Here is a 22,332-nt window from a genome sequence, read left to right on the forward strand (position 1 = left end):
GAGGGCTGGGCGGCAAGAAGGAGTCGGGGCAGCTGAGGTTCGGGGGGCGCGACCGGCCCTTCCGGAAGCCCATCAACCTGCCAGTGGTGAAGAGCGAGCTCTACAGGGAGGGCAGGAGGGAGCGCAGGGAGCGGTCGCGTTCCCGAGAGAGGCACTGGGACTGCAGGGTGCGCGACCGGGACCACGACAGGGGGCGGGAGAAGAGGTGGCCAGAAAGAGAGCCAGCCAGGATGTGGCCCGACAGTGACTGGGACAGAGAGAGGGACCTCCGGGACGACAGGCTCAAGGGGCGGCAGAAGAGGGACCGGAGCAAGTAGAGGCCACGGGCGCCCCAGGAGGGCGGTGAGGGGTGACTGTCTTGTGCTCAGCGCGTGTCCAGAGAGTCAGTAAAACTTGGTGGTAAGAGGATTTGGGCTAGTTGGTTTTCCTGCCCATCTGGAACCAAGAATCAAACTGGTAGTACAGGTTTGTCATCACCATTTTGTTTTGCTTTGAGGCAGGGTCTCACTATGTAGTTCAAGCTGGCCTTGAACTGTTATGTCATCCAGGCTGACCTCAATACACAGCAGCCTCCTGGCTCAGCCTCCTGAGTGCTGGGATTGCAGGGGTGCGCCATCACGCCCGGCCTGGTCCTTCCAGTACTAGGCTTGAACGCAGTGGTGCTGTACCACTGACCTACATCCCCAGCCCTTTTTATTTTGAAGCAGGGTCTTGCAAATTGTCCAGGCTATCCTGGATCTTGTGATCCTCCTGCCTCAGCCTCTTGAGGAGCTGGGATTGTATGTGTGTGTTACCATGCCTGGCTTAAATTAATTACCATTGATGGTTTTTGTTTTGTTTTGGTACCCAAGATCAAACTCGGGACCTTGCACTTGTGAGGCAGGTAGCAGAACCACTGAGCTACATCCCTGACCCACCACTGATTTTTTTTTTTTTTTTTTTTTTTTGTCTTTTTTTGAGGCAGGGTCTCACTATATAGTTGAGACTGATCTGGAACTCTCTATGTAGTCCAGGCTGGTCTTTGAACTCACAGCGATCCTCTTGCCTCAGCCTCCCAAGTGCTGGAATTACAGGCATGCACCATCATGCTCAGCTCGTTGAATTTAGTTCTGGGCAAGTGTTCAGAAGGGCTATAAGGAGGCACCATTCTCATTTCTTCGGCAACAGAGAATACATCCTGATTCTTTTTTTTTTTTTTTTGAGACAGGGTCTCACTGTAGTTAAGACTGACCTGGAACTCACTGTGTATCCCAGGCTGGTCTTGAACTCACAGAGATCCTCCTGCCTCAGCTTCCTAAGTGTTGGGATTACAGGTGTGTGCCACCACGCGGCCAAACATTGGAATTACAGGCATGCACCATCATGCTCAGCTCGTTGAATTTAGTTCTGGGCAAGTGTTCAGAAGGGCTATAAGGAGGCACCATTCTCATTTCTTCGGCAACAGAGAATACATCCTGATTCTTTTTTTTTTTTTTTGAGACAGGGTCTCACTGTAGTTAAGACTGACCTGGAACTCACTGTGTATCCCAGGCTGGTCTTGAACTCACAGAGATCCTCCTGCCTCAGCTTCCTAAGTGTTGGGATTACAGGTGTGTGCCACCACGCCCGGCCAAACATCCTGATTTTCTACCATGGACTTGAGATGGTTTTGAGTGTGGCCAAAGGAGGTGACAGGCCCCAAACCCTCACTGTTCTGTAATTCCTGCACAGAGTGAAGTTTACCTTTCCCATTTTCACAACCACAGCTCCAGGGCTTACTGAACTGCAATAAACATGGATACAGAGTAAATCCAAGCAGGGCTCCAGAGACCACGCTGTGGGTCAGCCACCAGCTCCTCCCCTCAGATGCAGCTCGGCTCTGAAATGCTGACTCCTCTGCTCTGTGTGGGCCACAGCAGCCAGGCTGTGATCCGTGGCTGTCTTCCAGGCCTCTGGGAAGATCCAGCTCAGCAAAAGTGGGAGCTGAATGAGATGAAGTTGGGAGGGGGGAATCGGGGAGAACTGTAGCTTGTGCTGAAGAATCCAGGTTTCTCTTTCTGATGATCTGGGCTCTGGTCTGCTTGAAAGCGGGATCTATCAGCTGGAATTTCTGGGAAGTTGTGAGTTAAATACCTACCACTCACTTTAATTTTTCAAAAAAAGTGAAAAAAAAAATCAATGACTGTAGCTTTGAAAGTTAAGATTCCTTGAATACAAGATTTCTGCAGGAAATGATTTAGCACCAAGACACTGTTATTCCTAGTGTTTAGTTTTGTTTTGCTTGCTTTTTGGCGGGGAGGTTTTGAGACAGGGTCTTGCTATGTAGTTGAGACTGACCTGGAACTCACTTTGTAGCCCAGGCTGGTCTCAAACTCAGTGATCCTCCTGCCTCAGCTTTCTGAGTGCTGGGATTACAGGCGTGCGCCACCACACCCAGCTTGTTTTGCTTTTGTACTAGAGACTGAATTGGGGACTTTACACTGCGCTATATCCACAGCTATTTTTATTTTTTAAAAAAAATTTTTTTGAGACAGTGGCTCTAGATGTAGTTCAGAATGGCCTTGAACTCCTATGTTGACTAGGCTGGCCTCGATCTCACAGCAATCCTCCTACTCAGCCTCCCGAGTGCTGGGATTACAGGTATGCGCCACCATGCCTGGCTATTTTAAAATTTTTTTATCTTGAGATGTTGCTGGGTCATTAAACCCCCCGGGGTGGCCTCAACCTTGTGATCCTCAGTGGATGAGACTCCAGGTGTGCACCATCGTGCCCTACCACTTCTGTCTTCTCTGAGACTAGGCTTCCTTGTGTGAGAATCTGTTTTGAGAACCCTAATGTGCAGTCCAGTCTGAGAAGCAAAGCTCTCTCCCAGCCAAACATTTCCCAGCCATCTTGCGGAGCCTGCAAATCCACCTGAGCCCTCAATCAGATGATCTTGAGTGCCCTCAGCAAGTGCCACCTCTGTGCCCTGCAGCTCTGGGTGGGCCGGAAGCGCGTGAGCGAGCCCCCACTCCCAGGCACAGACCCAGCAGCTGGCCGAGTTGCCAAGCTGCACGATCCCTGACATCTGTCACCAGCCCGCCCTCTGCTGTCCCTCCCACGCCTCCCCCAATCTGCTTGGAGACATTTGTTTTCTTTGCCAGAGAAGAAGCATTTCACATGGAAAAAGAATGCACACCAGAAACACTGCTCATCCTTAACAACTTTGTTTGGTTAGTACTGCAAAAGTCACAGCAGGTTCCAAGGCACACTGCCCTCCTCACAGCCACTTGCTCCAGGGCTGACCTGCTCACAAATGTCCCATGGGAGGGCTGTCATTTCGTGTCCTGTGCTTCATGTCTCAGTGGGGACAGGTCATCTAATCGATATATCTTATCCAATCTGCAATCATCACAATCTTTTTGAGAGAGACTTGCTATGGAATTTGGGCTGGCCTTGAACTCTGTCTGCAGCCCAGGCTGGCCTCAAACCCACAATCCTCCTGCCTCAACCTCCTGAGTGCTGTGATCACAGGAGTGCGCCACTGCACCCGCCATCTCAGCAGTTTCGTGATAATAAAAAGCTACCCTTCCTCTGTCTCCCACAGAAGTAGGACAGGTGATAATAAAACCTCTACGCCTAGAGTTTGATCTAAAGTCAATCAAATGGCAATTACAGTGATAAGTGATGTGTTTGGCTTGAGAAGCTTGTTACTGAAGTTAGCTTGCAAATCTGGTCTCAGTCAGTGGGATTATTAAATATATATGTCCTAAGAGTCAGAGTCATCTATTAGAAACGGTGATAGCCCTGGTATAAATAAACATTTCTGTAGAGTTTGGCATCAGTTTTCCACGTCCATCCTCAGAGTACAGCGTCCTTTGAGGGGCCAGTTTCAAGGGCCTGAGGCGGTGGCCGAGGGCCGAGGTCACAGGTGCTGCAGGGCCTCCTGCCCCTGCTCCGTGTACCCGTCATCACGGTGGGTGTTGGCCCAATGGCCGAAGGACTCGTGGATGTGCACATTTCTCTGCATGTTGGCCAGGCGCTTCTTATCTCGGGAGAAGAAGCTAAACCTTTGGGAAGGGAAAGGAAAAGACAGAAATGAGCGCTGACATGCCCTGTGCTGGGCATTTGTTTCTTTGCAGCACCAAGGACAGACAGCAGGCAGCACAGGAGGGAGCGCGGCCACTCAGGTGCGGAAAACATGTCACAGTGTGGGTCAGAGGTGACTAGAAAGCGCCAGGGACTTCTGCAGTCATAAGCCTGGGAACCCCGCGGTCACACGGCATGAGCAGGGCGTGCGGACTCCTCCGTCCTGGCCACTCCCGAGGGTCCTGCCTGTGACCCACAGAAAGCCACCGCAAATAGGGCATGAGTTTCTTTTATTTTTCTGTACTGGAGCCGAAACCCTTGTTAGGCGGGTGCTCTAACATGGAGCTCAGCCTGGGCCTCTTTATAATTCCCTTGTGCTGAGAGGGGAATGCTTGAAGGCAGTTGGAGTGGACCAAGAGTACCCCTGACTTAAATGGCGACATGCTCATGTGACGTCAGCTGGGAAACTGCAAGAAGCGAGGCATGGGGCCTCACAGGCCACGCGACATGGGTTATTATTGCTTAGGATGAAGCTACTTTATGTAGCGAGGCAAAAAAATGTAATCACTGAATCATGCTGGAGCGCCAACTGGAGAACGTGATAAAGTGGGTGAATGAGATGAGCAGGTATCAGGTTGGACTTTCAAAACTAGATTTAATGGTAAGGCTCTAGGGTTTATTGCTGTAACCAGTTACGCAGTAAAAGCTGACCCAGACCAAAACTGTCTCTCCCTGGCTTTTTGTTTTTCCCTTTGGCAGTGCCGGGGATAGAACTTGGGCCTTATTATGTGCTACGTAGATGTTCTACTGAGCTACATCCCAGCACTTATGAGTCATTTGTTTATTTTGAAGCAGGATCTCACTGTGTAGAAAAGGGTGGCCTTGAACTCCTTGTGATCCTACTGCCTCAGCCTCCCGAGTGCTTACAGGTGTGCGCCACCACGGCCGGCTCCTCCCATGTTTTTAAACTGCTAAGAGACTACACACTGATGACAGTGAACCATCAGATGCCTCAGTGATAAAGACAGAAATCACAAGAGAGTTTACAAAGCCCATTCAAAACACACTCAGCTTCCAGACCATGGAAACAGAGACAAACGAGCTGGGTTGTGAACTTGAGTTCACATCCCTGAGGGCCTCCTGAAAGCTTTTTTTTGATACCGGGGATTGAACTTGGGACCTTGCACTTGCAAGGCAGGCACCAGAACCACTGAGCTAAACTCCCAGGCCCTGAAAGCTCTTTCTAAGCTGCCAAATCTCCTTCAATACTACCAGGCTCGGCTAAGGTTCCTTCAGTTGTCACCAAGTTCTTACTCTTCCACTGCGGGTTCTGAATTTGGTGAGAGCTAAGAGAACAGCTCTTTTGTGTTTCCTGGGGACGAGAGTAGAAAGGAAGCCAGGGAGATGGCTGATCTGTACATGAACTCTTTTTGCTTGTGTCTCTTTAGTGAGGTAGCCCATGGAGGTGTTTTAATCACATCTGGTGGAAATGATTTCCCTCCTCTGTGCTACAGGACCGTATGGTCGCATTCCTCCAGGAGTAAAGTGCTCCTCATCACGAAGCCGAGTGGGGTGAACCCAGGCAGATGCCCCCACTCTACGGTTCTGTTCTCAACAGCAGAGCTGGGGACAGGCAGGAAGTTCTCCCTCCCCAGGTAGCTGGGAGTCGGCAATCAGCCGGCCCCGAAACAGCAGCACCCCAGGATTAGCTCCCCTCTGACAGGGAGCAGGAAGCCATCTGACTCAGGAGAATCCACCACTGCTCTCCCCGGCTTTCCCTTTTGCAGCAACATCCAACCAAGCAGCTGCCCGGCTGGGCCTTGGCAAGACTAAGCAGTTTTAGAAAGCTCTGGCGTGAAGATCCAAACATGGGGTTAGTGTCACTCGGGCCGGCAGCGGGTGGTGATTACTGACCCGTCACTTAAAGGACCTTCCTTACTGGATCATGGGCAAGGTGGGTTTTAGGGCAGAAACAGAAGAGACAAAAAGAATTATTGGTGACAGAGCCGAGAATCTCAACTCGTGCAGGTCGAGCACAGTGAAATCCCACTGCACACCCACTCCAGACCCAGCAGGCAGGCGACGGCCATGCAGCTCGAGGCCAAGGGAGCTGGGCTGGCCCCAAGGGAGCCGCAGCGACATGGCGGGGGCACAGCACAAACGGGACCCGAACACACACAGTGCCTACAAGGGAAACGAGTCGTCGCACAGGCTGCAGCGTGGGGTCATCGAGCAGCAGTCCAGCTGCCACCATGGGCATTATGGCTGTAAAGATCCTGGTTAGAGAGGTACAGACAGAGAAGATAAAAGGAGGCAGGACAGACACCCGCTCCGTGCACGTCCAGCCCAAGGACCACCGCTGCGACACAGGCCCGACCGTGTCCCCTCCCAGCAAATCCAGGTCAAGTCCCAACCCCCAGCAGCTCAGGATGCCCCCTGTAGACACGAGTCCTTCCACATGGATCCTGAGGGGAGAAGGGTGGCTCCAGGCCAGCAAGAAAAGGGGGAACGTGGACAGGGACGCACGCCTCAGGGGAGTGGCACGTGCTGCGTGGTGACAGTGGTGGACAGTGGTGACGCTTCTAACAAGACAAAAGTCATCAGCAAGAAGAGAGGCCTCAGCGGACCCCCTCATGGGGCTGAGCCTGCTCACCCTGAGCATCCACTCATTATGGCTCTTTAAGTCCTGTCCTCTGGGGCACTGTTACAGCGGCTCAGGGACACAGGTGCTGTGTGAAAGCCACGGAAGGGATTCAGCCACCCTCAGCAGCTGGAACGTCCTGGGTCTAGAGCAGAGGAGTTGGGTGCACTTCGGGACTTGTGGGAACCCTTCTGTCACCCCTACCCTGCCCTTAGGCACACACTCCCCATCCTCACAGCGCCAGGTGACAGCCTGGCGTGGACATGGGCTAAAACAGAGGCTGTGTCACCAGAGGAGGCCTGGTCCGCCCCCCTGGATAGGTCACAGCCACCAGTGGCAGCAGCAGTGAAGATGAGACTCCAGCCAGGCTTCCAGAGCTTATTCTGAAAATTATTTTTGTTTTTTTTGAGACAGGGTCTCTCTGTAACCCAGGCTGGCCTCAAACTCATGGTGACCCTCCTGCCTCAGCCTCCTAAGTGCTAGCATTACAGGTGTGCACCACCATGCCCAGCTTTATTTTTTTTCCCAGACATGTCTTGCTATGTATGTAGAGCAAGCTGGCCTCGAACATGTGCCAACCCTCCCTCCTGCCTCAGCCTCTCAAGCGTTGGAATTACAGGTGTGTGCCCCACCACGCCCAGCAGTTACGAATGCTTTTGAATGGGACTGGGAAAAGCTATAAGATAATCACTGCCAATGTGGGTTCTCTGTCGGGATGGTGTCTGACACTCCCCGGAGGAGCTGGGGATGGCAGACCACCTGGACGGTGGCCATGGGGACAGAGTGCTTTGTGCTATAGGAATGGACCTAATCCCCAGAGGCTTTCTGGGGGTTCCCAGCCACACTGCTGTGTACCCACCTTCACCAGGAACCCAAAGAGGGGACACGCAAGGCACAGTCATTGCATGGCAGGCGGCCCCCATCACCAGGTGAGAGATATCCGTCCACCTGGCCACACTGAACTGTATGTGGGGCCCATCAGGGGCCAGGCATCTGTCCAAGTGCTGGGGTGACCTGCAGCGAGCTGGCCAAGCTAATGTCCATGTCTCACTGTGCCAGGTGCCACCTACAGAAGCTGCTGCCTCTAGCAGGACAGCTGTCCCGGGCGCTTTGGCCAAGTCCAGGTCTTGGATGCGAGACAGCTGTTTCAAGCCCTCCCTTTCCACGAGCATTTCTGCGAGACTCAAACCAAGTCCATGGGGTGGGGTGGCATTTCAGGCGGTGAGAGGTGGCTGGGAAGCTATTTCCAGCTGAAGCAAGGAGGGCTGGTGGGTGGGAGGACAGGGACGGCATTGTGGTGCTGCCGCCCTGCTGGAGACCCAGTGGCTGAAACTTCCCTGCTCTGCTCGCCCCGGCCGCTGTCCACGTCCACCCCACCCCCCACTCCTGTCTGGTGGAAGCCACTGTGCAAATGGGACCACAACCGAGGTGAGGATCACAGAAGGGGGCGCTGGTGCCTGGTGAGGGGATGAGGCTGAAGTTACCAGGCACCCACATGACCTCCTGGTCAGTGCCAGCCCGTCCTCTCTGCCGGCTGGTGACAGCTGGGTCTCAAGCTATTCCTGGACCACCTTCAGGCTGCTGTTTTGACTGGCAGTAGGAGTCTCTGGTTTCCTGTTGTGTTCAGCCCAGAAATATCCAGTCTGGCGTCTCTGACTTGGGCACTTGAGAGATAAGGGACCCGGGCAGTCGGCCCAGGACTGGGGACTTGGGGAAGTAGGTGAGAAAAGAGAGGCAGGGGAGGGCAGCTGTTCAGGTGAACAGCCCAGGTTCAAGAGGCTGACTTGAGCCTTCCCCATGGCATGATCTAAGTGAAGCCGGGCGTAGTGGTGCACGCCTATAATCTCAACACTCAGGAGGCTGAGGCAGGAGGATCGCCTTGACTTCTAGGCCTGCCTGGGCTATATAGAGAAACCCTGTCTCAAAACACAAAAAAACAAAACACAAGTGAGCCTCGGTTTCCTCATCTGAGAAGGCGATGCATGTGCCAGCTGTGTGTCTCTGGCTGGAGGATATCTTAGTTCAGGTGCTCGGAGCTGGAGAAGCCCCTTCATACTTCCTTGGTGGCTCTGACTTCACTGTCAGGGACACAGGGTGGGGAAGAAGGTGGGGGGCACCTGCCTCAAAAACAAATGAAGAACTAAAAATGGTTCTCTGAGTCTGGCAGTGAAGCAACTAGAATTAGGGAGCCCAGAAGAGGTGGACAGAACACAGCACCAAAGAGAAAGAAACAGAAGCCCAGCAAGACAGAGGCTCTTGTCACGGGGTGCAGGTGGCCTGCCGTGTGGCAGCCCTGCCTCCTGGGGAAGAGCTGGGGGAGCCAACAGCCGCAGGAAGCTTTTGACAGCACCCGCAGGACACTGGCCGCCTTTGTGCTCCTCAGCAGTGACGGGGCTGGAGCCGTGAGCCGAAGCCAGGAGGAGCCGGTGCACCACACATTCCCACCCCAGGCCTCTGCACCTCCCCTCCTAGCCCCGACAAGGTCGTTCTGGTCTCCAAGGCCTGGCCTTGGCCACACGGCCTGTTCAGTGCCGGGGCTCTCTGCCCCTCTGCAGCCCAGCATTCTGCCGCCTTCAGCCCCTCATCTGGGTCTTTATGAGCCAGGCCTTTCCAGCACCTACCATGGAAGCCTCCCGTTCCCATGCTGGCGTGTGCTTCTAAGGGCTCCTTTTTAATTTGCTACTGAAGCCCCCTTTCCCCAAGCAGGTAGTTAACTACTGGATTTGCCAATCTCAAGTCGGGCAGAATCCAGAGCAAAGTCACCAGAATGAGCCGGAAACCCTTCCCACTGCGCCCAGCCCCGTTAAGCTGCAGCACTGCCCATCCTTCCGAGGGATGCACGTTCCACGCGGAGGGTCCAGCTGTACACAGCTGCATGGGCTTTACCTTTGGCCACCCACAGGCTGGGACCCAGCCAAGACTTCTCCGCTGCAATAGGGTTCTAAATGGGGAGGCGTGTGGGTCACCCCACTTCCTCTCCCCGTGCACCCCAACCCACACCACCTGCTCTCCCGAAGCTTCTGCTGGGTTTAGGGGAAGAGGACCGACTCCCTTGTGCAGTCAGCCAAGGGTAGAACTGGAGGCCTGGGGCGATGTGCCTCCTTTTCCATGACTGTGCAACCGGAGGACAGTGCGTCCCCTTCCCAGCACCCCTTGAGGACAAATGAGAGGATCTGCAGGTCAAGACCTGGGACAGGGCTCTTTAGCGCCCTAACCAGACTGCATGTGGAGCCTTTACCCGAAGCTGTCAGGAGTCCATGAACCTCCTGAGATGGCACACGGGATTTTACAGTCTCTTTTTGTCCCCAAGGACAAGGGCTGTAAATGTTCCTCAGAATCCCAAAGGGATTTGATGATGTCAAGCAGCACGGCAGCAGCTTAAAATCTGAGGGCAGTGCTGTCTCTGGTCCTCCCAGGGCAGCCAGTACCCGACGTGCATGTATTGGGCACCAAGAGACGCTGAGTAGCTAGAGGCTGGGTGGGCACATCATCACAGCAGCGCCTCCCGGGGGCGCCAGGTTTAAGCTGAGGGCACATGAGCCCCCTCCCCACCCCAGCCTTAGTCCTGGTCCTCAGAAGCCACCTCCCACCCCACATCACACAGCAAGCAAGCTCTGGAGCACCAGCCACAGGTCCCAGCCTCCTCCAACCTCTTTCCACAGACCCCGGAAGCAGCCCCGCATCCGCATCTCAAGAGATGAACCCAGTGGGGCTGAAGTCAGAGGTGGCATGAGCCCCCCGGAGGCCGCACACAGGGCGGGAAGCGCATCACTTACAGCCGCTTGATGCCAGACTCCGGCTGTGGGGACAGTCTTGGATGCGCGACGGGTGCGGGCTGGGGCATTCGGGTCTCCTCCTCTATTTCTTCACTGGAAGGAGTTGAGAGGCATGAGATAAATGAATCAGAAGACTGATCAGGGGCCCGGGAAGATGGAGAGTGGCTGTGCGCCCACAGCACCTGCCCGCGGGACTGGTCTCGAGCAGGGCTACCCTGAGACTGCTGATCTGCACTGAGTAACCGAGGTGTCAGCTGGCTGGAGAGGGGGATGAGAAAGACACTTCCAGCGCGACCACAGCCCCCGTGACCTTGGGGACTGCGTCTTCCTTTCTAGCGTGGTGGCTCCCTTGCTCAGCTTCCTGGACACCATTTAGTGAGCGGCTCTGCTGCGGCTCGGGGGCCTCACTCTGGGCTGGGAGCCAGGACGAGCCTCTCCTTTAAGGTGCGCTGTGCCAGAGGCAAGCGTGCGTCCCACAGTCCCCCCACTTCCTGTCTGCAGAATGCCCGTCTCGTGGCTTGGGGCCTCGTCCTCCCCTCCTTGCAGCCCCATCCCCGGGCGCTCCCCCAGCCTGTGAAGGAGGCCGCGCCCCAATGCCACCTCCGCTTCACCCTTCCCCAGGCGGAGTGAGCCTTCCCCGTCAGCCTCCAGCTCAGCGCCAGTGCACGGCCGGCTGGCAGGGCTCATGCCGGGCCTTGCATCTTCTCTGCGTCCTGTTTCCAGGCTGCAGCAGGGCCCGCCTGCACTGCGCCTGTCCCTCCTCCTGGTCTCCTGTATCAGACAGCTGTGCACCTTCCATGCGCTAGGGAGAACCGAGCAAGGTGACCTGCAAGTTCAAGGCCAGCCTGAACTACAGAGCAAGCCCCTGCCTCATAAATAAAACAAAACACTGTGGGCCTGCGTTTCAGCCAGGCAGGGTGAATGTGTGGCTTCCGGTACCCGACCAGGATGCAAGGACAGGCCTGTCCCCAGGTGGCAGCCCCGGCCCGCACACCTCTTGTAGTAGGCCAGCTCCTCCTGCAGCAGGAACACCTTGGCCTTGAGCTCGTTCCTCTCGTGCAGCACCTCCCGCAGCTCCTGCAGCGTGAACCGGGGGCGGCTGGGGTCCTTGGGGTCCAAGGCCGCCTTCTCCATGTCATCGGACACGTGCTCCTCTGTGCAGGGCTCCATCTGCAGAAGGCAGAGACGCGGCTGATGAATTCCTGGCAGCCCCACCTGCACCCGGCACTGCTCCACATCCCACCTCCCAGAGAGCAGCTTGCCCAGGGCGCTATTTTCAGCACTCGGGGGCGGCCTCTGCTGGAGTTCTGTTTGGTTTCCCCCGGAGATGGGAGCTGGCGGCCACCTGTTCATTGTCCCTTTCCACAGCCGGCCCTGGATCCCCACGCCTCCCCCAGCACCAGGGTTCTGTCACAAACACGTTCAGAGGCGTCCAGAGAGAAAAAAACGCCACACCTCCACTACCACCACCCTCCTCAACCTGCCCATGTTTCCTTTTCCAGCTCCTCCTACAGCCTTACTAAGACCAGTGCTAATCCCACCAAAGTGACTTAGTCACAGCCTACACTCGATTCTCAGTTCCTCCCAGTCATTTCATGAAATTCTGCATACTTATGCCTGTATCCGGCCCTCTGGCCAAGCCTTTCTTCCCCAGAGGCTCTTGGCATCTTGCCCTGGAGTCTGTTGGAAGATCTGGCAGGAGACACACTTAGAAACTTTATCAGTGCAGCCAAGTACGGTGGCACACGCCTGTCATCCCAGCCCTTGGGAGGCTGAGGCAGGACGATTGCAACTTTGAGGTCAGCCTGGGTTACACAGTGAGACCCTATTTCAAAAAACCAAAAGATAAAAAAGAAGAAAATTTTTTCATCAGTGCAGATGTCCCAGATGGATCCCAGCTTCAGCTGAGTCACCTGCCTGGGGAAAACCTTGTCTTCCCTTCTCCCAGGTCAGGGAGCCTTGCATCTTTGAGTCTAGGGCAAAACGTGGCTCACCTAAGCTGACTGCCCGTCTTCCTTCACGGGCACAGCTCAGTGGCCTGTGCAGGTTGGTGAGACTGTGCAGCTCTCCATCTAGTCCTGAGCATTCTTTCACCCTAGGAGGAAATGCCATGCTCACTGTGGCTCTGCCGATCCTGGACGTTTCCCAGCAATATGTGGCCTTTTGTCTCATTTCCCAGCTCATCCATGTTGCAGCACAATTTCCCATTTAAAAAAAAATTTTTTTTGGTACTGGGGATTGAACTCAGGACGTGCATTTGCCAGGCAGGCATGGAGCCACTGAGCTAAATCCCCGGCCCCTTCCAAATTTTTTTTTTTTTTTTTTTTGTACCAGGGATTAAACTCAGGTCCTCACTCTTTTGATGCAGGTGGTGGCACCATTGAGCTAAATCCTAGGCCACCCCCCGATGTTTGTTTTTTTTTTGAGACAGGCTCTTGCTATGTAGCCCAGATGGCCTCAAAATCAAAACCCTCCATGCCAGGCGTGGTGGCGCACGCCTGTAATCCCAGCACTCGGGAGGCTGAGGCAGGAGGATCATTGTGAGTTCGAGACCAGCCTGGGCTACATAGTGAGTTCTAGGTCAGTCTCAACTACATAGTGAGACCCTGTCTCAAAAAACCAAAACCAAAAAAAAACAAAACAAAAAAATCCCTCCTGTCTCACCCTCCTGAGTGGTGTCCAGCTCCTAGGCTTGTCACAACTGTGGCTGCCTTTTGGCTATTATGAAGAGCGGTACTGAGGCCTTCCTGCACGTCTTCTTTACGTCCTCCTGTTTGGACACAAGTTTCCCTTCTGTAGGGTACACGCTTAGGCAGAGCTGTAGGGTCTTACGGGGACTCTGACTCTGGGGATTTTTGTTGTGTTTTTTGGTTTTTTAAGACAAGATCTCACCATGTAGTTCAGGCTGGCCTCAAACTCATGGTGACCCTCCAGACTCAGCCTCCTGAGCCCTGGGATTCTAGGAGTGTGCCACTGTGGTCAGTGGTGACTCTAACACTCAATTAACTTTTCTGTTTCCACAGTGGCTTCAGGATTTTACATCCCCATCCATGTCCAGGGGTTCTGGTTTCTCTACGTTCTGTTCCACCCAGTCTTCATGAACGCTGAGCACAAGCTCTACCACCGAGCTACACCCCAGCCCATTTCCTGTTCTGTGTATGTACGTGGTACAGGGGACAGAACCGAACCCAAGGCCTTTGAACTGAGCTACATCCCCAGCTCTTTTTTTTTTTTTTTTTGATACCAGGAATTGAACTCAGGACCTTATGCTTGTGAGGCAGGCAGTGCTAAATCCGCAGCCCTCCCCAGCAATTTTTAAATTAAAAAAATTGAGACAGGATCCTGCAAAGTAAATTGCCCAGGCTGGGCCTGAACTAGCAACCCTCCTGCCTCAGCCTCCCAGTGTGAGGATTCCAGGTGTGCACCACCACCTGACCCATTTCCCATTTCCCATTTTCTTTGATAGCAAGGGATTTGCAAATAGTGTCACAGGCACCCTCCTGGCCCTGTCCCAAGGCCAGCTTGAAGGAGCAGACAGAGGCTGGGATGGTGGCTGGGACAGAGAGCTGAGGAACATGCCTGCCTCGAAAGCATAAGGACCCAAGTTTGATCCCCAGTACTAGCTGCAGAACAGGGGAAGGTGTAGAAACAGACACCCTGCCTAGGTCCCAAGCAGCCCACAGCGACACAGGGACTCAGGACCCCAGCCAGATGCGGGCACAGGGCCAAGAGTCCAGGACTCTGGCAGCTGAGCTGCGATGCTTGTCTCAGAGTCCCGGCCGGGCCGTTCTGTGGTGGTGGGGGGTGCTTGAGAGCGGACAGCACATGGGCAAACCAGGAGACAGGAGCCACAGCGGGGAAGAGCTGCAGAGCCTCAGTGACGCCAGGGTGGCTGTGTCCCTGTCCTCAGGGTGCCCTCTCCCGGCTGCTCCCTGATGCCACCCCCAGCCACACAGTCAGCCCTGTCCTCCCTCTTCAGCGGTGACCGGAACTTAGCGGGCGCCTGCCTGGGGGCCCAGGAGCGCACCTCGGCGTCTAATATTCCTCCAGCGCTTACTGAGCATGAACTCTGCACCTTGCTGCCGGCTGAGCTCAGTGTTGGGAAGAGATCCTGACAGGTGGGGTGAAGGGAAGATGGACCTGAACAGACGCTTACGAGGCGGACATCGAGAACGAGGAAGACCTCACTGCAGGGGCAGCCTCTGTGCATGGGGTCCTGAGGCTATGTAGGAGTTCGCCACAAACTGAGCACCAAGTGACACTGGCCAGATGCAAAAAGGAGGGCCCGTAGGTCTCGCCTGTGCCTCTCATTTGGTCTCGTCCTCACTGTGTTCTAAAATCTGGTGGCCAGTCATGGTGGACCATACCTGTAATCCCTGCATTCTGGGATACTGAGGCAGGAGGATCACAAGTTCAAGTCCAGCCCAGACAACATAGTGACTTAGCAAGACTGTCTCAAAAAATTAAAAAGGCGCCTGTAATCCCAATGCTCAGGAGGCTGAAGCAGGAGGATCATTGTGAGTTTTACTTCAGCCTGGGCTACATAGTGAGTTCAACCTGAACTACACAGTGAGACCCTGTCTCAAATAATAAACAAACAGGGCCAGGGATTTAGCTTAGTGGTTCAGTCACCTGCCTCACAAGCACAAGGACCCAAGTTCAATACCTGGTACCAAAAACAACAACAACAACAACAACAAAAATCCACAGAACAACACAACAAAAGATAAAAACAATAAACAAAAAGAAAAAAAGGCTGAAGATGTAGAAAAGTGTGAAGGTCCTGGATTTAATTCCCACTGAAAATCAAATCACATCTATTTAGCTGCTAAGTGTTTATGACCAGGAGATTTCATACCAAAGCCTGTGTTTAGAACTTCATTTTGGAAACTTACTAGAGACTGGGCTCTCCATGACACGCGTGCTTCCTCCCAGCTCTCTCCCTCCCTGTCTGGCCTCTGCTGTAGCCCCAAGCCTCAGGTCAGCTCTGCCTCCCCAGACAGCACTGGCCCTGCCACTCCTGGGGACCTGCCCCTTGTGTCCCTGCAGGGACCATTGGCCATGGGTGCTCACAATGGAGACGGCAGAGCCCAAGAGGCTCTGGCCAGGGCTACTCCTGGGCCTTTATGGCCGCTCTGGGTCTCAGTGGCACAGTGCTATTTCCAAGTGCCCTTCCCACCTGACACTGGGGTCCTCTGGACACACTCAGTGCTGCTGTGGCTCCAGCCCCCCAGTTGGCTGTCCTCATTGCCACAGAAAGGCAGCCTCAGACCTGAGCTCTTTTCTCTGCAGAAAGGACAGCTCTTTTCTGAGAGGCCCTGATCTTGGAGCTTAGGGGCCCTGTCAGGTGTGTGGGTTCCTGCCTTTGGGCCTGACTGCCCATGAGTGCCAGGCAGCACAGGTGGCCCGAGTCCAAGGCGGCATCAGGAGATTAAAATCCTTCTAGGCTTATTCCCTGGGGGCGCAAGGTGGCTGGGGTTTTCTCCTGTTTGCTGGTCCCCGGGGGCTGCCTGGGCACATCTCAAGGGAAAGAGAGCAGCCCAGTCGCACGCCAGGGAGGCCTGGGAGACCAACCGACGGGGGTGAGAGAAGCAGCACCTGAACTAGCCTCTACCCCGCAGCTTCTTGGACCTGTTCCCCACCACCGGGCTCATTGGAGCGCCTGTGAGCACCCCTCGGGACAGTCCCTGGCACTGCAGAAGGGACGACTGTTACAATCATATGCAGGGACTTCTGGGACCACCAAGTACCACTTCAGGCTGCACTTACACCCTGCTTCCCACACCAGCCACCAGGACCTCACTTTAAAAAACAGCTATGAAAGCCAGGGGTGGGGGCACACCTGTTATCCTAGCATTCTGGGAGGCTGAGGCAGGAGGATCCCAAGATCAAGGACAGCTTGGGAAACTCAAAAGACTCTTGTCTCAAAATAAAAAAACCATCCCCCAGTTCTTCTGGGTGCAAGGCAATTTCTTGCCACTGGGGTTGGCACCAAGGAACACAGTGACTACAGCCTGCTGGAGAAGCCCTCACAGTGGAAACCAGGACTCCGCTGTCCCTTGCAGCCAGGGCAGGGCTGCGGGTTGGGAGGACAGAGCTGGGTCCGCTGGTGCACTGGGCAGGTCTCTGGGGGCTGGGGACACAGGACAGGCTAGAGAATGTGCCTGGGGGGCTGTGGTGTCTCCAAGTCAGGCCCCCACACCAGTCCCCAAAGCACCCCAGCATCTCTGCGGCCTTGGCCCAGCCACCATTCCCACTCCGCACACTTTTGAGTCACTGTGGTATCTCCAGGCACAGGGCCTCTGCACACTGCCCTCCTGCCTGGGGCTCAGCTCCCCAGTTCCTCTCCCTCAAGCACCTCCTGGAGCCATTTTGATCACTGGATTCTAATGGCGACGTCACAACAGCGAACAGCAGCTGCACACGGACCATGCCATCCAAATGTCGTAACACGTGGGGAAATGTTCTTATTCTGGGGTTGTGCTGTTGTGTGGCTACTGCGGACTGAATCCAGGGCCTTCCCATGCAGCCACATTTAGCTCCAGCCCTTCTTATTTTAAGACAGGGTCTTGCTAAGTCACTGAACTGCCTACACTGGGCTCAAACTCTTCAGTCTTCCTGCCTCAGCCTCCCAAAGTGCTAGGATGACAGGTGAGCACCTCCACCCCCAGCTTTTAGTTTTTTGCTTTGCTTTGTTTTTCTGAGACAGGGTCTCATATATAGTTCAGGGTGGCCTTAAACTCAGTACGCAGTGCAGGCTGATCCTCCTGCCTCAGCCTCGTGCACTGTCAGACCCAGCTACGATTCCTATTATTATGGAAAGAAACTGAGGCACAGACAGGCTAACAACATACTGAAGGCCACAGAGGAGGGGAGCAGCAGAACCTAGACTTACACCCAGGCCAGCTGGCTCACACCACAGCCGTCTCCGTGCCCCTCTCCAGGCAGGGTCCAGGTGGCAGTCAGGTACCATGACAGCTGTACAAAGCTCAGGGTTCCAGAGCCCAAGCTGTGCCACCAACACCAGCACTGCCAGCTCCTTCCAGAATATTTCCCTCACCCCCAAAGCAGTGCTGTGCCCAACAGCAGCAGCAGCAGCAGCTACCCATCACCATCCTGCAGCCCACAGCGGTCTCTGGACACTGTCCTGATGCAGCAGGTGACCCCGTGTCTGCCACTCGGAGTGTGAGTGTGTGTACGTGTGTGCACAGTACCAGGGATTGAACCTATGACCTCTGCGATGAGCTACATCCTCAACCATTTTATGGGAGGTACTGGGGATCAAATACGGGTCCTTGCACTTTCGAGGCAGGTGGTGGCACCACTGAGCTAAATCTCCAACCCTTTAACCATTTTTCATTCTTTTTTTTTTTTTTTGGTACCAGGGATTGAACTAGGGTCCTTGCGCTTGCAAGGCAGGCCACCGAACCACTGAGCTAAATAAATCCCCGGCCCCAACCATTCTTTATCTGAAGCAGGGTCTGGCTCAGTCCTTAATTTGCCCAGGCTGGCCTTGAACTCAGTCTCCGTCTTCAGAGTACCGGGATTACAGATACAGCCACCGTACCCAGCTCCCACATTCCTCGAGGGTGAAACTGTGCTGCACTACACTTCGGTTGATCCCTCCACATACTGCCACCGCATGCGCTGTTCCCGGGACCCCTGGCTCCTGTGGCCCTGCCTCCATGCACAGCTGGGGGCTCTGGGTGGACGGGGCAGCTCTGTGCTTTGCCCACGCGCTCTCTCTGAGCCTGCTGTGCGGCTGACACTCATGTGAACGGGCGGATGGATGAATCAATCAATGGGTGGACGGTGCGTGTCAGCCTGGGAACATCACTGTGCTCACCACCTCCCACCAGAAGCTGGGAGTCCTGGGCTCCAGGTTGGGCTCTGCCCTGTCCAGCCGCTCCTCCTCAGGCAGCAACTCGCTCTGTCCACCTCCCGTTCCCTCACACACGCTGGGGACGTCAAGGCAGCTCCCCCTCCACAGCTGGGCACCACTTTCCTCTCACCTCAGGCTCCTCCTGCCCGTTCTGGCTGACCTCGCCCTGCAGTCTCTCCCGCAGCTTGCCAAGTTCCGCCCGCAGCGTGCCCATCTCCTGCTCTTTGGTTTGCAGATCTGCCTCTAGCTCCACCTTCTGCTCAATCAGAGCCTTCCCCTGGGCCTCCACCACAGTGACCCGGTGGCGAAGGTCATGGTTGATCTTCATTAGTCGAGTCTGCTGCTGCTGCAGCTGCAAAGAGACAGAAGGCATTGCAGAGCTGTCACATACAGTAGCTCAGGTTGTACACTGCACAAAAGCAAGCCATCTCCAGGTGTGCCATGGGTGGTGTGAACATTATTTGTTATCCGTTTACAGTCTATGACTTGGTTGACACCCAAGATGGGCAATTTGTATATTTACTGTGGTAATTTTATGGCAGACGGAGGCTAAGTGTCTTGTTATACATTACAACACGACACTTTTCCTCAAATGGAAGCCACAGGTTTTGAGAATCAGGTGGACACTGCTTGGGTTCCAGGGGCAGCCTTGGGGACCAGTCCAGGCTGCTGCAGGAGCCTGGTCACAGAGGGCCCCTTCCCCTCCTGCTCTCCTGGGAGACCCAGCTGAGGTCGCCCCAGAGTTGCTGTGTGGACCACCCCCCCAGCCAAGGCCAGAACGTCCAGTCACCAGCAGGGGGCGCGAGAGGGAGAGGCTGGGGCAGGTGTGGCGACACTTACAGCCTCCACGTCCTCGCTCTTCAGCCCGAGCTCACGGTCCTTGGCGCGGATCTCATCCCGCTGTTTGTCCACCACCTCCTTCAGCCTCTTCATCACCTGCCGCTCGCGCTCCGACATGCCTGGGGGCGGAGCCAATGGTGAGCCCGCCCACCGCGAGCCTGGGCGGGGCTTAGGCGAGCCCCGCCCCCAGTGGCCTGGGCCTGTCCTCCCTGCCTCTCCCCTTCCTCCCAGCCTCTGAGCTCCGCCCACCTAGCGTCTTGGTCCCTGCTGTCTCCTCTGCTCAGAGCCTGTCCCTCCCCGTGTCCCCACTACCTGTTAGCTTCTCTTCATCCCGCCCCGTATCACCCTCACGTCATTCTTACAGCAACCAGGAATCTGAAACATCTCCTTAGCAGGGGGAGGAGTCGCCTCCAGCCCTTGACCCTGGGTGGCCTCGGTGGTCACCTGCACACCGTGGGCAGCTGGTGTCTGGCCAGGGCGCTGGGGGACAGGTGAATCACTGTGCTTCATCCTGTTCCCGGAGGCGTCAGGCTGCTGTCTGGGTCCTGCTTGTTCCCGACGGGCCACCTGGGTTCTGAGGAGCCTGCAAGGGCTGGGGCCCCTTTTGTCCTCTCCCTGAGCCTCACCCAGCACTGCATACAGCAGCGGCCATTAGGGGAGTGGGTGAGCCCCGTGACCTTCCTGTGACTGCTGTACAAATGGTCAACAAGTCTGGCAGCTTTATGCTGGGCATGGTGGCACACACGCCCATGATTCCAGCACTCGGGAGGCTGAGACAGGAGTATCCCTGCAGTGTAAGGCCACCTTGGGCTACATAGCAAGACCCTGTCTCAAAACAAATCAACCCAGAAAACAACAACAACAAAGAACAAATGTGTAGCTTAAGCCATCAGAAACAACTTTCTCATCATTCCAGAAGCTACAAGCTCAAAGTCAGCTGTTTGGAGGTTCAGAGACAACTGTGCCCCTCTTCTAATGTCCCTTGGCCCAGGGCTGCCTTGCCCTGGCCTCCTTCGTGTCACACCCTCCGCCTCTGTATGACAAGCAAGTGATGTCTCTAGGGCCCCGGTGCAGCCCAGGACGGAGTCCCCATCCCACCGCCACTATGCAGAGGTGGCACTCAGGTGATGAGGGGACTGGGCATGGGTCTCAAGCACAGGGGGAGGGGCATCCACAGGACCCGTGGCAGAGAACTTGGGGCGACGCCCTCCCTGAGTGGCTTGGCCCACCCCCATCTTTCCTGACCTCTGGACCTCCCAGGCCACCAGCCACCACCAGGAGCCAGCAGCCTGCAGAAGGGTGTGCAACATGGCCTAACCCAGGCCCTGCCCCACAGCCCTGGGACAGCACAGCTGGGGGGCTCGGTCATCTCTGAACTGCAGGGCTGGCAGCAGGGAAGCAGACTGGCTCCTCCCCTGCAGGCCCCACTGTCTTCTCCCACCAGCCCTGGAAGTGGGTGCTACTATCGTCTTTGCCATCGTTTTCATTTTATTTTGGGTTTTTGTTTTGAGACAGGGTCTCACTGTGTAGTTCAAGCTTGCCTGGAAGTTGAAGTGATCTTCCTGCCTCAGCCTCCTGAGTGTTGAGATTACAGGCGCGTACCACCACACTGGGCCTTTATTCCCTGCTGTTGTTTTAACATTGGTCCCATTTTATAGGTACAGAAAACTGAGGCTCTGATGGGCCGGGGATTTAGTTCAGAGGTACAGCCGCCTGCCTCGTAATCACAAGGTCCTGAGTTCAAGCCCTGGTACCCCCCCAAAAGAAAACTGAGGCCTTGAGACAAACTGCTCAAAGTCCCAGTGCTGGGACTCAGACCCAGGTCCTCCTTGCCACGACAGCAGGGCACATCACCCCCTAGGGACCATGTACTCAGCTGTGGTTTTCACTCAAGTCTCCCTTTGGTGGTCTGCAAGATGGGTTTGCTGATGCCCCCTCCACACCTCACCTTGACATCATCATGCTCTTAAAGTGAGCCCATGCTGGGAGAGGTGGCCCACACATGTAATCCCAGCACTCGGGAGGCTGAGGCAGGAGGATGCAGGTGTGAGCCCAGCCTGGGCGACTCAGCAAGACCCCATCTCAAAATAAAAAATATAAGGGTTGGGGTTGTGGCTCAATTTAAAGGCCCTGGGTCCAGTCACTAGTACCAAAAAGAAAGAAAAGAAAAGAAAAACCAAAACCAAGACAGTACATTTCATGCTATGTGCATTCTCACTATATTGACACCCACACACCCATACTGGGTTGCAAAGACTCGGCATGAACAAAACAGGACTGCAAAATATCCTGCTGATAGTTTCACTGATTACAGCCGAAAAGATAGAGTTTTGGGCCTACTGGGTTACACAGATTAAAACCGTCCTCCCCTGTTTTTGTTGCTTTTCTCCTGCGCCAATAGAAAGACCCCCACCTTCTGTTTCCCTGCGTCGGCTCCGCCAGGCCTCCCTGCAGTCCGTGCCCACAAGGCCACCTCCCCAGCCCTGGTCTCTAAGCTGCTCTCAAGGTCTGAAGCACTCTTCCCACACAAGTGCCTCTCTGCAACCCCCGAGCCAGGGCAGACACCTGTGGTTCACTTCCCTGTGTGCTGCCCAGCAGGTGGAGGGGCACATTGGAATCTGGGCACTTTGTCCGGGCATGGTGTCATCCCAGCACTGTGGGAGGCTGAGGCAGGAGGATCTCAGATTTGAGATCAGCCTGGACAGCTTAGCAAGATCCTGTCTCACAATAAAATTCCTTTTTAAAGACGCTGGGGACGTGGCTTGGTGGTGAAGGCGCCCCTCGTCTGAGCCCAATACTGCATGTCAGGCTCCAGATGAGGACTGGCCCTTCCAGGCACCCTTCACCCCAGCTCTCCACCAGCCTCTGCCAGGTACCTGAGTGTTGTCAGTCCAGCCCCAGGTCCTGACTTCCTCCTCCTGGTGTGTTCTGCTGTGTCCCTGCCAGTGGGCTGCGGTATGACAAGCTCAGCGGGAACCCAGGACCCTGCAGGGGCTGAGCACGCTCCCAGCATGCACTGGGGAGGCCACAGGCTTCACCCAGGAGCCCAGCTAGCGGCTCTCCAGGCCTCTGGGGCTTCACTGGGCAGGCAGAGGCGTTCCCAGGTCACTGCATGCGCTCTCAGAGATAGCACAGAAAAAAAGATG

At 55.2% G+C, this 22,332-nt stretch overlaps 3 protein-coding genes across 4 annotated transcripts in view; 1 reads left to right on the top strand and 2 right to left on the bottom strand.

The window, feature by feature from the left end:
* Snrnp35 (small nuclear ribonucleoprotein U11/U12 subunit 35) overlaps positions 1–537 on the top strand; it is a 2,926-nt gene extending 2,389 nt beyond the window's left edge. For both annotated transcript variants that reach the window (XM_033762471.1, XM_033762470.1), the window contains exon 2: positions 1–537. This exon is cut by the window's left edge. In XM_033762471.1, the coding sequence (XP_033618362.1) occupies positions 1–317 (317 nt within the window). In that variant the 3' untranslated portion in view covers positions 318–537.
* Positions 1–4,774, bottom strand: part of Rilpl2 (Rab interacting lysosomal protein like 2) — a 20,861-nt gene extending 16,087 nt beyond the window's left edge. The window contains exons 1-2 of the mRNA XM_010604539.3: positions 4,763–4,774; positions 4,250–4,253 (exon numbers count right to left, since the gene is read on the bottom strand). The gene's annotated coding sequence lies outside the window, so the exon portion shown is untranslated. The remainder of the gene's footprint in view (positions 1–4,249; positions 4,254–4,762) is intronic.
* Rilpl1 (Rab interacting lysosomal protein like 1) overlaps positions 3,366–22,332 on the bottom strand; it is a 24,962-nt gene continuing 5,995 nt past the window's right edge. Inside the window, exons 3-7 of the mRNA XM_010604313.1 lie at positions 19,187–19,305; positions 18,477–18,698; positions 11,459–11,634; positions 10,465–10,557; positions 3,366–4,028 (exon numbers count right to left, since the gene is read on the bottom strand). Of these exons, the coding sequence (XP_010602615.1) occupies positions 3,884–4,028; positions 10,465–10,557; positions 11,459–11,634; positions 18,477–18,698; positions 19,187–19,305 (755 nt within the window). The 3' untranslated portion in view covers positions 3,366–3,883. The remainder of the gene's footprint in view (positions 4,029–10,464; positions 10,558–11,458; positions 11,635–18,476; positions 18,699–19,186; positions 19,306–22,332) is intronic.

The sequence above is a fragment of the Fukomys damarensis genome, unplaced genomic scaffold (assembly GCF_012274545.1).
Source record: "Fukomys damarensis isolate Sample0158 unplaced genomic scaffold, DMR_v1.0_HiC HiC_scaffold_12, whole genome shotgun sequence".
In the NCBI taxonomy this organism is placed as follows: Eukaryota; Metazoa; Chordata; class Mammalia; order Rodentia; family Bathyergidae; genus Fukomys; species Fukomys damarensis.